This window comes from Acanthochromis polyacanthus, chromosome 22 (assembly GCF_021347895.1).
Source record: "Acanthochromis polyacanthus isolate Apoly-LR-REF ecotype Palm Island chromosome 22, KAUST_Apoly_ChrSc, whole genome shotgun sequence".
NCBI lineage: Eukaryota > Metazoa > Chordata > Actinopteri > Pomacentridae > Acanthochromis > Acanthochromis polyacanthus.
Genome location: NC_067134.1, coordinates 27,123,817 through 27,139,723, shown reverse-complemented (window position 1 = coordinate 27,139,723; position 15,907 = coordinate 27,123,817). Strand labels below are relative to the sequence as shown.

At 42.4% G+C, this 15,907-nt stretch overlaps 1 protein-coding gene and 1 long non-coding RNA gene across 3 annotated transcripts in view; one reads left to right on the top strand and one right to left on the bottom strand.

Annotated features, from left to right (window-relative positions):
- LOC110964743 (fidgetin-like) overlaps positions 1–6,798 on the bottom strand; it is a 39,950-nt gene extending 33,152 nt beyond the window's left edge. Inside the window, exons 1-2 of one of the 2 annotated variants that reach the window (XM_051943353.1) lie at positions 6,258–6,798; positions 5,415–5,445 (exon numbers count right to left, since the gene is read on the bottom strand). In XM_051943353.1, the coding sequence (XP_051799313.1) occupies positions 5,415–5,439 (25 nt within the window). In that variant the 5' untranslated portion in view covers positions 5,440–5,445; positions 6,258–6,798. Of the gene's footprint in view, positions 1–5,414; positions 6,084–6,257 lie in introns of those variants that run through there. The other variant, XM_051943354.1, reaches the window with a different exon arrangement.
- LOC127532183 (uncharacterized) overlaps positions 1–15,907 on the top strand; it is an 809,822-nt gene that overhangs the window by 628,212 nt on the left and 165,703 nt on the right. The window lies entirely within an intron of this gene.

Below are 15,907 nucleotides of genomic sequence, written 5' to 3'. Positions count from 1 at the left end.
ACTAACCCACAAACTGAACCCATTTGGCTTGTTAAGCGTATACATTGCAGCGCATCCAAAATCAATTTACAACCATTTAGCAGAGCTCACGAGGTGCAGATGAGGAGACAATCTCGTCTTACAAAAAAAAAAAAACAGTAATAAAAAAAAAAGAGAGAGAGAAGAAGAGCTCCTGCCATGAAAATAAAACAAAAAAAAAACTTGTTATAAATGTGCGGCGCTTGCAGCCATGCTGACCTCTGAGTGCTAAACAAAACCAGCAACGGACAAGCAGACACCCACTCAAAAGTCAATACCATGCGTGCCTCCTCTTCCTCTTGTATGGTTAATGCATGATGCCAGGTAGGGGAGACAGACGGAGAGTAGGATCTCATTATACGCTGCGTGCTATCATTAGCCATCTACCACATGTGTCCATCCTGCCAGCGGAGTCATACAAGCAACATCCTAATGCTCTCGCCTGCTTCCAGTGGGGAAACTTGGCCAGCGTCTGCACACACACACACACACACACACACACACACACACACACACACACACACACACACACACACACACACACACACAGTACAAGCGTGCAACAACATAATCACAGGTAAGCATACAAACACATCCCTTCCCCAGCAGGCCCGGCTACGTGAACATACGCAGATTTTAAGCGAAAAAAATGCAGCTATTTCTGCTATTCTCTATCTTAATTAACTGTAAACACCTGCAGGTTGCTTACACATTCCGAAGAATAACACAAAGTCGCAGCCCTAATTTAAGGTGGAATCTTGGTGGAGAGAATCTGAAACTTTTCTCACTTTGACATGAAAACACAGCGATGAGCCTGAGCGGCTTTAGGTTTTATTCCACGCTATTTATACACAAATATACTGAATATGTTGGTGAATGATTAAGTATTGGAGTTTTGGAGAGAGAATAGTTTACTGACAAAGTGGACTCTGTGTTTTTTTTCTTCAAATCTGCTGTAAAACACCACATATAAATAAATTTACCAATTCAAATTACAGCCAAACCTCGGTTATTCCCAGATAAACACACTCTCTGTTCATTCTACTTAGATATACAGTGGAATTATAAGCTTCTGCTAACACGCTTTAATCAGACAATAGACTACAATTATAATGGAAAAATAATCGCCAACTATTCTGGTCATCAGGAGTTCCAATAATTAAGCAAAACCAACTCTTCTTTTTTCCACTTTGTCTGCCTCTTTTAAACAGACAAAAACACGACGTCTGAAGCCGTCACCTCGCTCTCCTCAAGACGTGACTGGCATTTTCTTTTACCGTTTTCTGACATTTCACAGACAAAAATAATCATAATTGATGCTGAAAATAATTGTCAGTTGCGACCCTGCAACGGATGCTACAAAAAAAAAAAAAAAAAAGATAAAATTTGGAGCTCTTCGGTGACAGCAGTTGTGTGTTTTTTTTTTTTTTTTTTTTGCTCTTTCTCCCAGTTTGTGTCCATCTCCCAGAGGCCACAGGCAGCTCAGTGATGCTGTGCCACACGCCCAGCCACTCAACATCTTTTGTGTCCATCCCCTGGCAGCTTTCCAAGCTCTCTCTCTCTCTCACACACACACACACACACAGATGCACTCTCGTACCCAATGAGCCATTGTTCATTAACGCGCATGCACACCTTTGCCGCCTCGCCGACACGCGCGCAAAAAAAAAAGAAAAGTGTCGGCGACTTACTTGCCGCTCGCTAATCAAGACGTTCAAACTGAGCCGCAGACGGGAAGGTGGAGGTGGGAGGAAGGGGAGGCGATGGAGGGGAGGCGGGGTGGCGGCAGCAGACGGCCACTATCTCGCCAAGCCTCGCTGTTAACAAAATCAGATCATCCAGCCAGAGCCGGAAAGAGAAGAGCAGCGAGAGATTACAGCCAGCTTCTCCCTAGCTGTCATTTTCTTTGGCCCCTGCATTCAAAAAAAAAAAAAGAGGCCCTCGTCGGCCACCGTCCACCAAATGAGTGGCAAGCTCCTCCGCATATCAACGCGCAATTTAACTTAAGACTTCCATGGCAATAACCTAATTAGAAGCGGCGCCTTCTCATTTGAAGGCACAATGTAAAGGATAAGCTGCATGCTGCCATGTCTGCCGAGGTCTAATGGCGCAGAATATTCCAAAGTGGACTTTTTTTTTTCCTTTTTTAATAAGTCCTTAGCATATTTAACGCTTCCACGCGCCGAACGCTTTAATATCTGCCAGAGAATCCGGGCCATGGGTGGTGGAGATTGCTGGTGAAGAGTAAAGGGAGGTGAGCAGGGGTCTGTTTAAAATTCAGAAAAAGGGGGCAGCGGATTGCAAAAGGAAAGGTAGGAGGAAAGAAAAATATATAATATCCACCGCTTTGATTTGATTAAAACCGACAAAAACGACGCATTACATAAAACGAGAAACTTCAAACATTTTTTTTTTGGAGGGGAGGGGGGGGGGGGGGTTGGGAGTTCAAAGAAAGGGAGATAATGCTTTTAACGCCGGAATTAACATGGAAATGAATTTGGCGGAATGGATGAGGACGGAGAATGAGAGGAGGAAAAATCTGGAAATTTGGTGACGCTGATCTTCGGCCAGTTTCGGCCGGAAAGCTCCTCAGCTGTTAGCGAGACCTGAGCTGACCCTGCAGTCGCCCGAGTCGCTCTCTTGTTTTTAGCTTTACTCCTGCACGTTTTCCAACTATTAGATAATTTCCAACTTATTATTTGTATTGTTAGGACGTTTTCTGACACGTTTCCACTCAAATCTGCTCAAACAGGCCGCATCTTTCGAGTGTGACGCCTTCAGGTTGCGGCTGTAAGTGTTATTCCACCCCGGAGTCAATCTAGTGTGGATACCCCTCGTCTTAAGTACCCCCATCAGAGTTTGACTGGATAATAACCAGTCAGCACTGAGAGAGAGAGAGAGAGAGAGAGAGAGAGGGATGTGAAGGCAGGATGAACAGGAATCAGAGAAGTGTGTGAGAAAGGTTCAGTTGCAACATGGAAAGAAAAAAAAACCCATCAACCGGCAACTGTCAGTCACCAAAACACAAAACCCCCCTATGTGAAGCTGCGAAAAAACAAAACGCAGCCGGCGTGGCGGGGAAAGAGGGGAGGAGGAGGAGGACTGAGTGGATCACCGTGTCAAGGATTTTAAGGAATCGGCGTCCGCTCATCTACGGAGAAACGGCGGTGGCGCTACCGACAGCTGCCCGCCGTCTCTGGGAAGAGGAACTTAGACGAGGCGATGGAGGGGGCTGTCAGGGAAAACACACAAAGACTACACAGCCTCTACAGTTAGCCAGCCAACACACAGCCCAGCTCTGTCTTCTGGGACGGAGAGAGGGAGCGAGGGAGCGAGGAGAGGAGGGGAAATAAGTGGACAAAGAGTGAAATAGATGAGAGAGCAAGGAGACAAGACAGGCTGACGCACTGTCGAGCAAACGTGGAGGGAAGACGAGGAGGGAGGAGGAGGAGGAGGAGGAGGAGGAGGAGGGAGATGGAGGAGAGTGGAACAGACAGACAGGTCCGAGAGGGATTTGTTCTATTTGCATGCGCCGGGGCTCCCATGGGGTCCGGCTCCGCTCGGCGAGCCCACAGCACAAAAGATAACACTTAACATATTTGCTAAAAGATGACAACCCTGCCTGGATCTCGTTTGAAGAGGCCCTTTGTCAGGATGCTCAGACAGGAGAAATCCACTGATATGGAAGCAGCGGCCGAGAGACTAACAAATCTTTTCCTCTCTCTCTCTGTGTGTGAGTCTAAAAAGCACAAGATTTCCCCTCATCGCCTCACATCTGGCAGAAGTCCCACGGGGGGGGGGCAGGCGAAATCGCACGCCGGTGGCTCTGGGACAGTAAAACAGCTTTTAATGGTAAACATTACAGACTGATAGAAAGTGTCAGGATAATTTATTTATACGGCCCCGCTGGGAGCAGCTCAGCCACCCTCACCGCTCACCGGCTCTCCCCGTTCATTTGAGGGAAATATTTAGATAAATAAAGGCCTGTTTGTGGAGCTCCTCTTCTTCTTCTACTCCTATTATCTCCCCTCTCTCCGTCCCTATTAGCTGCATCGGGGGGCTGCCGGAGATGTGAGGCGATACGTTATGTGTATAATGAGGGGGATTATTGCTACTGTCACCGCGACGCACGCACTCACACAGCCGACGCAGATCTTAAGCCGAGGACTGTAGCAAACAAATAGAGGAATAAACAAACTGCTGAGCGTCTACATTATTTACTGCGCACACAGAACCAGCACGCCTGCGTTTGAATCCACTCGCACACACACTCCAATTCATGCATCCTGACGGGCCACGGTGCGAACACGTGTGAGCCGAAATAACAAAAAGCAGCAATAAAACAAGCTAATTCTACGTCCGGATGAAATCACAAACAAATCTGAGCCTCTTCGGAAGTATTTTAGATCTTAACAGCTGCAGGAAAAGGCGAAATTTGGTGCTTTAAATGAAGCAAATCTGCAGCATGTCGTTTTCAAAACAAGCTAGTGTCATTAAAGTGGAACGGAAACACAAAAATGCACGTGCTGCATGTGCACGACAGCAAGAAGAAGCATGTGTGTGTGTGTGTGTGTGAGCGGAGAACAAGGGGATCAAAGGTCAAAGGTTGAGTCCTCGCTAATAGCGGCTACAAAAACCAAGAATGTGCAGTTGTGGATCTCTGCGGTTATTCATTCCTGAACTCTGTCACTCTGTGCTCACGCTCGCCGTCCACCTCGTCCTTCTGCCGCAACCGTCTTCCACAAATTATCATCCCTACGACGCCTGAAATCTCACGTTTTTGCAGCAAAATTGTCCTCAGAGCCGTTGAAGCTGTCTATCGGCAGTGTTAACCCACATTTCCCAACGTTCAGAAATAACACAACAAGCAGAATATCTGAAATAAAGTGCAATGAGAGGTGGAAAAAGTCCTCGTCGTAAACATGTATTTTCACTTTGCAGGGGGCCGAGGCCTCGATCTTATCCACTTGTCCCATTAAGCGAATTTCTGCACGGATTTTTCTCTAAATCTCACAAATTCGAGTCAATTCTGCGCTCCTAAATAAGCAGTTTCGAGGATTAAAAAAAGTTCAAGAACAATATTCCACAATTAATTAATTTAATATCTACAAAAAAGAGAAAAAAATCTAATTAGGGCTATGTGTAATTTAAATGGAGCACACTTAGTCACCAAATATTAATTACCATGTTATGTGTGTGTGTGTGATGTGATTAAATAATGAACCCAAACATGACAATTTAGGGACATTTCTCCTGGAAATAAACTGACGGATGCACATTTAAAAGGTGTGAATGTAAACACAGCAGCTGCTCAGGTTTTTACACCTCCTAATGCACAATAACGATGGTAAAAAGTGCATGAAAAAGTGCAGAAAGTTGATGTAAATTGCACCTACCATAGACGCTGCTGCTGCTGATCATGTCGTGCTGGAACAGGGAGAGGAAGAGAGAGAGGAAGAGGAGATGAGAGCATTGGAATTAATTTGTGGAGAGAGAAAAAAGCGGAAGGAAGGATTCCCTCTCTGAGCAAAAAAAAAAAAAAGCTTTACAATGCAAGACAGTTTTTTTGGTTGCTTTTCTTTCTGAGGGTGCAGCTCTGCTCGGGTTTCACGGCGTGTGAAAGGTGGGCCCTGGAAGGAGCAACTCAATAGGAGGCATCTAACCTACATGCATCTCATTAGAAAGTGGAGCTCGGGATGACAGGCAGCGGCGGATCAGGAGGAGGAGGAGGAGGAGGAGGAGGAAGAGGGGAAGAGGAGGAATATGGAGGAGAAATCAACTGGTGCGCCTCGGCGTGTTGTGTGCATTTAAATCTGCTCCAAATGTGTATGAAAGAAAAAAAACGCACCGGATCCGCCGCCGTGTGCGCAGGACAACTTGTTGTAACGCCGCAATGAAGCCGGACGAGGAGCCTCTGTGTGTGTGCGTGCGTGCAAGTTGTGTATTCTCCCTGCACAGCCACGGACACACAAACACGGACCTATAGAGCAGCTACGTGTCCGAGCCTAAGCGATCGAACCGCGGCGCAGGTGCGCTCCGGGAAAAAAAAAATCGCACCGTATTTCCCCCCCCCCCCCCCCCATTTTACGCAGCGATCCGCGCTCCGTTCGCCCGCCTGCAAAAAACGCGCAAACTTGTCAAATCGCAAAGTGCACATGCATTATTCCGAGATAAGGCTGCTCGGCTCGTGTCCTCCGCTGTCTGCTCTAATTGCGGACTATCCTTCCTTCCCTCCTTACCTGCTGTGTGCTTTTTTCTCTTCTTCTTCTTCTTCTTAGCGACAGGTCGACCTCTCACGTCGGGGGGGGGGTTTCAGGGTCGCATCGGTCCCGGGGAGGGGTGCTGCTGAGGAAACGCGGCCGCTGGGGTTAAGCCGGGGTGCCTGCGAGCTGAAACCATCCCAAGTTAACGCAGGAAACACTGACCACGGCCACTGCCATGTTGGAATTTCACCAGCCCTGAACAGCTGCTTCTCAGACTGACCAGTACGCTCCCCACTGCGCATGCGCCCAAAAGTGGAGGGTGGGGGGGAGTAGCAGGAGTGCTGGTGGGGGAGAGGAAAAATTCCAATTATCGCCTATAAGGTTATTATGGGCGTCTGGTTTGCATGGTGATGGTGAGGACAGACACTGATGGAGATTTTTTAAAGCAGGGGAGTCAAACTCATCTTAGTTCAGTTTCCAAATTCAGCCCAGTTTGATCTGAAGTGGACCGGACCAGTAAAATCACAGCATAATAACCTTTAAATAATCACAACTCCATATGTTTCCTTTGTTTTAGTGCAAAAAGTTCACATTTAAGGAATTATCTTTTTACAAAACAACCTGAAATTTCTGAAGAAAAATAAATAAAATTTCATCAACATTCATCCTCAGTTTATCATTTCCACATTTCAACTTCCAGATCACAGAGTGTCTACAAAGGAACACAACATTTAGTCACAGCTATCTGGAACTGATGATGTAGCGTTTAATTTTATGATCAAAATGACAAAAAAAGACAAAAAAACAACAAAACATTACAAAAATGAAACATAAAATGACAAAAAACGAGACAAACGACACAAAACAAAACAAAAAAGAGACAAAAAACTAAACAAAAAGGTTACAAAGTGACAAAATAATGGACAAACAACAAAAACGAGACAAAAAATTACACTAATGAGATCAAAAATGGCAAAAGCGAGAAAACACAGGACAAAAAAGTGGACAACACAAGCGAGACAAAAAACCACCAACCGACACAAACAATATACAAAACAAGTAAAGCGAAGCACAAAACTGCACAAACGACACACAAAACAACAAATAAAGCAAAACAAAAAATGGCAAAAATCAGACGGAAAACACGAGTGAGACAAAAAGGAAACACAAAACGACAAAAACAAAAAACAAAACAAGAAAAGCATGAGACAAACAACAAAAGTCAGACAAAAAAGCACAACAAACGACAAAAACGAGACAGAATGCAACAAAAATGAGACACAAAATGGCAAAACAACAACGAGCAATCTACTTTTTTACCGCGGGCCGGATTGGACCCTCTGGCGGGCCGGTTTTGGCCCACGATCCTCATGTTTGCCACCCCTGTTCTAAACAAAAACCACTTCTGCTCAGCTCATCTCCCCCAATTTAACTCATTAAAGGTCGCTTCTCTGCTTTGGTCTGACTAAAGATGGATGAGTTAAAAGTTCCAACGTCACCCCGCATACGTCTCCAAGTGATAATTATAGCAGCAATATGGAATTAGCAATTGAAGCCCTAATTAGAGTGAAAATGTCCCAGTTAGAGGCGAATCAAAGCATCAGCGGGGAGAGCAGGTTTAAACAAGACATCAAAGATGGAGGAGCTGTCACTTCATTGTCCCTAATATCACCCCCGCCAAGCTCCTGGTGTGTGTCTGTGTGGCAAAATTCAACATGAGGTTAACAAATGGGAGTGATTTTAAAAGCAGAAATGCATGTAGGGTGAGGTCAGCATCCCTCCTGCACGTCCACATCTGCACCTTTTGCTCTCAGTAATTAAAAGCATTAGGGCCGGGTCTCTAACGCGTTAAGTTCCATCAATTAATTACAGAAAAAATATCGCATTTAATCGCACAGTTCTCCAATTTCTGACAGTGATGAACACTCCAGCCCAGTAGGTGGCGGTAATGAACCTTAAGTCTGTTTTCCAGGCGTGAAGAAGATTCACTGGAGCTTGTTGGGTGAAAATTTTACTTTTAAAAATCTTTCTGATGGCAGCTTGGATAAAAGCGTGGGTTGATCACCTCAATGTAAAACATGTTGCTGTTAGCACCAGAGCTAACGTTAGCTATGATAATAATTTGCTATAACTGCACTTTGAGTTTGCAGTAATCTGTGAATGTAGCAGACAGATGAAAAATAAAAATAAATAGAAATTAATAAAACATTTTGGCTGTTTAAATTATTTCGCGGTAGAGTTATGTGACGATATACGTTGGTTCCGTCTTTTAGCAACTTAATTATAAAGTTTTAGTTTATAAAAACATATATGTTTTGTATAAATAAAAATTATATTCCTATATGTAACCATCAAAATTACACCATTTATCACAAAAAAGACAACAAAACAACAAAACAAGATAAAATACTACAAAAATGGAAAAAAAAACAAAAAAGTGAAAAACAAAATGACCAAAAATAAGACAAACGACATGAAACAAAACAAAAAAAGACAAAAATTTAGACAAAAAGTTACAAAGTGACAAAAATGGACAAATGATAAAAATGAGACAAAAAATGACAAAGCGAGAAACAAAATGACAAAAAAGACAAAATATTACAAAAATGAAAAAGAAAACAACAAAAGCGAAAAACAAAATGACAAAAAAGAGACAAACGACATGAAACACAACAAAAAAGAGACAAAAAAGAGACAAAAAGTTACAAAGTGACAAAAAATGGACAAATAATAAAAATGAGACAAAAAATGAGACAAAAAGTTACAAAGTGACAAAAAATGGACAAATGACAACAATAAGACAAAAAATGACAAAACGAGAAACAAAATGACAAAAAAAGACAAAATATTACAAAAACGAATAAGAAAACAACGAAAGTGAAAAACAAAATGACAAAAAATGAGACAAACGACATGAAACAAAACAAAAAGAGAAAAAATTTGACAAAAAGTTACAAAGTGACAAAAAATGGACAAATAATAAAAATGAGACAAAAAAATGACAAAACGAGAAACAAAATGACAAAAAAGACAAAATATTACAAAAATGGAACACAAAATGACTAAAGAACAATAAACAATCTAGTATTTTACTTTATGATCAAAACAACTTGTCATGGTCTAGAAATGATTTTAAATTTATAGTTTTACTAATTTACAATCTGCAGTTAATGTCTTCTGGAATTTTTGGACCCTCTAGAGGGCCGGTTTTGGCCCGCAGACCGCATGTTTGACACCCCTGCTTTAAATAATCTAAAGCACTTTTTCACGCAGTTTTAATTTATAAACACGTCTATTCATCAACTGAGTCGTCAATCAAAATTTATTTGAATTGAAAAACTTTGTGTCAAATTTGTGATTAATTTTTTAAATCGCCACTAATAAATATATATATTTTTAGAATTCATTAAAACTGTGACAGCCTGTGATGCAATCAGGAATTTGTTAATTAGAATTGATGGAAAACTAAAGCTAATCTCTGCGTCGTGGCTTCGTGAAGGAGCGTTCTTTATGTTGACTGCTAATTATCAGTTACATTTTTTTTAAAAAAGCTTCAGGTGTGCAGCGTGAGTGAGGCACAGCGTGTTACTTTACAGCGGCGTGCTCTTTCTCCTCTCTGATTTCCATACCGAAGGCAAAAAAGGTAGAATTCAAGTGTGTTGAATATGCAGTGTTGCTATAAAAGGCTCCCACACCGGTATGGAAAACCTTGTGTAAGGATACTTTCTGATTTGTGACGTGTGTGTGTGTGTGTGTGTGTGTGTGTGTGTGTGTGTGTGTGTGTGTGTGTGTGTGTGTGTGTGTGTGTGTGTGTGTGTGTGTGTGGGAAGATTTAACGGCAACATAAATCTAAATAGATTTTAACTCATTAGCCATTGGAGGGGTAATGATGTAAGTCTGCCACTAATGAGCTTAAGCTCTTAATTGAATAGGAGGGGGGTGGAGGAGCACGCACGCACACACACACACACACACACACACACACACACACAGCTTGGATGGGCTCAAAGTGCACAAAAAAGGATGCACACACACCTACAAATACAACCCCGCCTCCTGTGTTGGCTGTTTTTCCCTCCCTCTGCCTCTCCTCTCTCTCTCTGGGGTCATACAAAGAGAGGAGTCACATGACCAGCTAAATTTCAACCCCAGCGCCTGCGGACTTCAGTGTCGGCCCTCATCACTTCAACACTTTTTTTTGTTTGTTTGTATCCCCCCACCCCCACCCCACCCCCAACCCCTCCTTCCTCGATGAGAAAACAACCCAAAAAGAAAAGCAAATCTCATGCGTTATTTATGAAATCACGGCTCTAAATGAAACACGAGGCCCGTTCTTTAATACCAGGCGAAAAAACAAAGCGCCTAATCAAAGGACTCCCCGAACGTCACGCTAATCAAACCTCTGCTGCAAATGTAGCATAGTCGCACTTATAAGAGGGAAAACATGCCGCTTTGATGTCCCCCTTCTTCCATATTTTTATTCATCTTTTCCAAATAATTATCAGCACTTAACCCGCCGTGTCTGCCAAGACGCAGAGACGTCACAATCCATTTGGGTTAAAAAAAAAGGAGCGCTTATAGGATAAAATGTCTTATTCTTTACAATAGGTGCGTTCCCTTGGCAATACAAGCTCTGAAAATGATGATATCCAATTTCGTAGCGTCTTCTATCAAATATACCCCGATGTAAACAAAGCCCCAGTGAATGGGGGACAATAGCGGAAGGGGGACGTCAAAGCCAGGAAATCCAGAGGGAGAAAAAGATTAGAAAAAAAAGCCCAGACAGTGTTTCCAGTCGCTCGGATAAAAGAAGACGGGGGGAATAATGTAGGGAAAATAGAGGAGGGGATGAGTCGTCTTTGCTCAGAGGCTACAGAGTGGCCAATCCTCTTTTATGAGCCCAGACTAGCGCCCTGATGGGACGCGGCGTAGATTTGAGCAGAGCCTATTGAGCATAAGCTGCTAAATTTGGCAATAAAGGCAATGTGATTTACTGTAAGCTCCAGTGGGCCAGCGCTCACACACACACACACTTACACACACACACACACACCTGAGAGCATAAAAACACACACTAACAATAACTCACTCACTCCGTTACCGTCTCCCGCTCTCTCCCTCATTCTGGCCGACACGCCGGCCCGCCGCACACACTCATGCAGCCACTCATGCGGCTCAGTGCCACTGACTTTGACAAATAACCAGGAAGTCCCGGTGTTGGCTTAAAAACTCCAACTTGTTCAGTTGCAATTCTGCATTTGTCCTGCTTTAATGGCTGTGGAAGTGGCTTTGGAGGTAATCTGTCAGTGATTGATTAGAGGCCGGCCAAATCCCCCCTTCGCCCGGCGCATTGGTAGGCTGCAGGCCTGCTGCTGCTGGAGGAGGAGGAGACACAGAGAGCAGAACATCACAGAACATCACAAACAGAGCAGGAGGACAGTGGCCCAATCAATGCAAATATGTGCTATTTTAACCCTCCTCTTGTCCTCATTTATGGGCACCAAAAAAAAACCAATATTGCTTCCTTGTCTGAAAAAAAAATCCAAAAATTCTGCAAAAAAAAAAATCCCCAAATTTCTAAAAATTTGCAAAACCTTCAGGAAGATAATTCCAATAATTCCTTCTAAGTTTAATTTTTTTTAAAATCCCCCAAATTTGGCAAGAAAATTCTTGTAAATATTTTTTAAAAAATGAGTAAAAATCTTCCAAAAAAATCCTAAAAATATCTAAAGTGATTCCATATATATCAGTTAAACTTCTAATATTTTCTTTGAGAACATTCACAAAAAATCAACCAAAATCCAGCGAAATTCGCTGGATTTTGGTTGATTTTTTGTGAATGTTCTCAAAGAAACTTTTTTTTCCACCCAAAAAATGTTCAAAGATTTTCTAAAAATGCTGAAAATGTGGACATCAGAAGTTTCACAGTGAAAATATATTTTATTCCCCCACATTTTCCAACTTTAAACGGGTCAATTTTGACCCGCAGAACGACACAAAGGTTAATATCCAGGAATTTAACCCAACATATTGACATTAGTGTTGCTCTAGCTTTCATCTATCTTTCATGAAGAATACTAGATTTAACCTTTAGATGCATAAATGGGTCAAAAATAACCCAATGAGGTCGCAATTAAAAGTTTTTATCATTTCATTTTCCAGCTCTTCCTCAAAAACATCTTTCCAATATCACTCCATTTCAATTTTTTAAGCTGCCTTTTATACTTTTAAAGAAATTGTGATGTTTGTATGACTACCAAAAGCTATTTATCGCTGATAAAATCATACAAGAGGTGATAAAGCGCACCAACTTAGAGGGACGGAGGGCAGCAGCAGCTGGAGGAAAGTGGATGCTGACGATCTTCTGTCGCTGTTCTGTGTAATATTCTTCTGTTTCAACCATCAAAATCTGTCATAAAGTGAAAAATAAACAGCTGCTGAACACTTCTATCTATCCATCTATCTGTCTTGTGCTGATAAAAATATAATACACATGATTATTCTTAACTAAAATGATAAAAAATGACTTAAAAACACATTGATTCTTATGCAGCTCATTTCTGACCCACTTATGGAAGACTGAAGCTCCAGTCACTGGAGCATCTGTTGGCTAATATGGATGTAAAAAGCAAACAGGACACCCCAAAACAGAAGTAATGTCTCGTTTTCTGCAGTATCATGAGTTCAAAATCATATTTAGAAGCAATTCACCTTTAAATAAGTCAGTCACGAAGCATAAAAGACGATAAAACCGTGTCTAAAGAGGACCAAATGTAACCCGTTACAATACAGAGAGCAAAAATTTTATACCTAAAAATGTGGATAAAATGATACAGGAGACGTTAACAGAGTTTTTCTGTGCATGCTATCAGACTACTGCACAGCCTGATCAGATAATAATATTATCTCACTGTCAACAAACCCCATAAATCCACCGTTTATCCAACTTAAAGTATAGATTTTACTCCTCTGAACTCCAGAAAATAGTCTCCAATGAATGTGCTCCTGTTTTCTGCTTAGATTTTGAACTTTGGGTTATACGTCTTTCAATCAGGAGTGGACATCTGATGAAATGCAGAACCGCCACGCTAACATTGTACATGATCTAACTGTTTCCTACTGGATCCTCCTGTCAGATTTAATCAGCATTCTGTAAATGAACTGATCATCTCACATCCACAGACACAATTCTTCCTTTTCTTCACTAATTCAACAAATGCTGGATATTCTGCAGAACTACTGTTGCTCTAAAAGCAATCAGAGTAAAACAATAAAGCAGCGGATTTAAATCTCGGTGTGATGTTCAGCTTTTAAAACAGTTTGTAACGTTATAGTCCGGTCTCTAATCAGTCGCAGCTCACTCCTGCCTTTTCTTCTTTCTCTTTTATTATCAAAGACGAGCGAGTCCTTTTGCCAAACAAGCACACGCTCTGACCATGAAAATGTTCAGCATGAATCTTAATGTCACTTAAGTGATAATTATTCCGCTCGCCACAAACCTGACTAACAAAATGGAATTCAATCAGAGCCCGCGCATAATGACAGTCATTATGAAAATAATGAATAAAAAAGTAATAATGACATCCCTATCTGCATTCATACCTCTCTTTCTCACACATCTCCATGGTGATGTGGATTCTTTTTTTCTCCTCCAACTCTGCATTCTGGCTGGCCCATGGCCGCTTTAATCACATTGTTTATGGTAAACCAAGCGTGGTGTGCTAGCTCTGTGCGTGGACTCATTTAATTAACCACTTGAGAGGTGTAGCCGAGCCTCCAGTAGTTTGGCGTTGTCTCCTGCAGCGGTGAGCGCCGGGTTACTGCTGCTGACCGGTCCATCTCTCTGCAGCTCTCTCTCCGCCGGCTCTTTCAAACGAGGCGCGTCTCCCTCCGAGCGGGAATTTGCCTTTCCGCCGCTAATGCGAATCAACATCTGACAATCAGGAACAATATAATTATGATAGAGACATCTCACCAGGGTTGTGGAGGAACAGATTACACATGCTGGGATTAAATGATAAATCACCGCCTGCTCTCCTCCATTACAGCCTCAAAGTCAAAACGCGATAATTTGAGACGATGAAATGTCAATTTAACTTCATCTTCAACAGAATCACAAGTCAGATCATTTAATTGCCTCGATTGTAAATGTGATTTTAACCAGGTGCTTATTTGTGACTGTGTGTGTGGACATGCACCTGCACAAAATACATTTTTTTTCTAGATTTTTCCTGGCTGGCTGGCTGGCTGGCTGGCTGGCTGGCGGTGGATGTGTGTGTGCTGGACCATGTCCTTGAGGTTTACTCTTTTGATTCAATAGCGCTCCACATGGATGGACTCAATCAGATACCTCAAACCCAGTGAAGGGTGATGCTCAATGGAGCTGAAGTTACACTACAGCAGCTCCTCGGAGAAAAGACGGCCTGGTTCTCACACGATGTTTACACGTATGGACGCCGCAGAAACCGCAATTCTAAGCACACAAAAAAAGCCGTTTCCACTTGTTGACATGAAATGGCGCCGCTAATTTGCTTAATTGTTGTCACTGGCACGGAAAAGTGTTTCATGCCTGAGAACAAACAACATATTGATTTGCAGTTTGGGCTTTTTATAGCGTGCCGATTGTCGGGGAGTATGGAGGATTTCTTGCATGGACGGAGCATGTGAGAATCAAGGCTGCGTTTAAAACAAATCCTCACTTAATGTTTTTATCGTTGAAGCAAAAGATTCAAACGTGAATTTAAACCTTAAAAGATTTCAGCAGAGAGACTGCTTCCTTTATTCTCTGGAAATCACATCCAGCTTCAAAAAAGGATGCGAGGGTGTCAGCAGACGAGCGTTCGGTGTCTCCAAACACTCGTACGCCGCTGAAGAACGATCGCCACGAAGGTCTGGCTGGAGAACTGGAAATGGCCAGCAGGTCTGTGGCCCCCGGAGCCATTACTCTCTGAATACCTTGAGGATAATGAAACTGGGCCAGGGGAGAGCGGAGATGGAAAACTGTGCTGTTGGAGTGCACTGAGCCATCGCAAATTTCTGTTTGAACCCACAACACTACGGCCACGTGACAAATGATAGCAAACACCGAGCCTGAACCGCTCCGAGAAGATTACAGTCAGCTGGATTTAAACCCAAACGCCCCCATGAAGGTTTGCTGTGAGGTTTTCATTCTCGCAATTATTATTTAACCCAGTCCAGCTGACAAAAGCTCATTTGTATTTCTGCAAACACCTGTCAAGTCCGGGAAACACTCGAAACCACGTCTACTGCTTTGATACTTGGCGATAAATCTGACGTCTTGTCCGCCAAAAAATGAATATTTTGCTAAAATGAACATTTTTTCTTCTGTTTGGGCGTCTCATCCACATCTAAGAAGACGTTTAAGGTCACATTTAAACAGCAGATTATTAAAAACTAAGAGAATGTTGGAAGAAAAGCTGCAGCTTTGTGTAAAGTGCATATAAATAAACCCGTTTCTTCATGTGTGGCTAGCACTAGCAGCTCCAAATTTAGTTGACTGGACATAATCTTAAAGCAGCATCTAAAAGTCTGCAGGAACAATGACATTTTATTGATTTTGTATCTATTTGATAGGGACAATGCACATTATTGAACGTCTATTTAGGCAGGAATAGATGTAAATATTCCAAATTATAGCAATAATGCTAATTTATGTCCACAGTCCC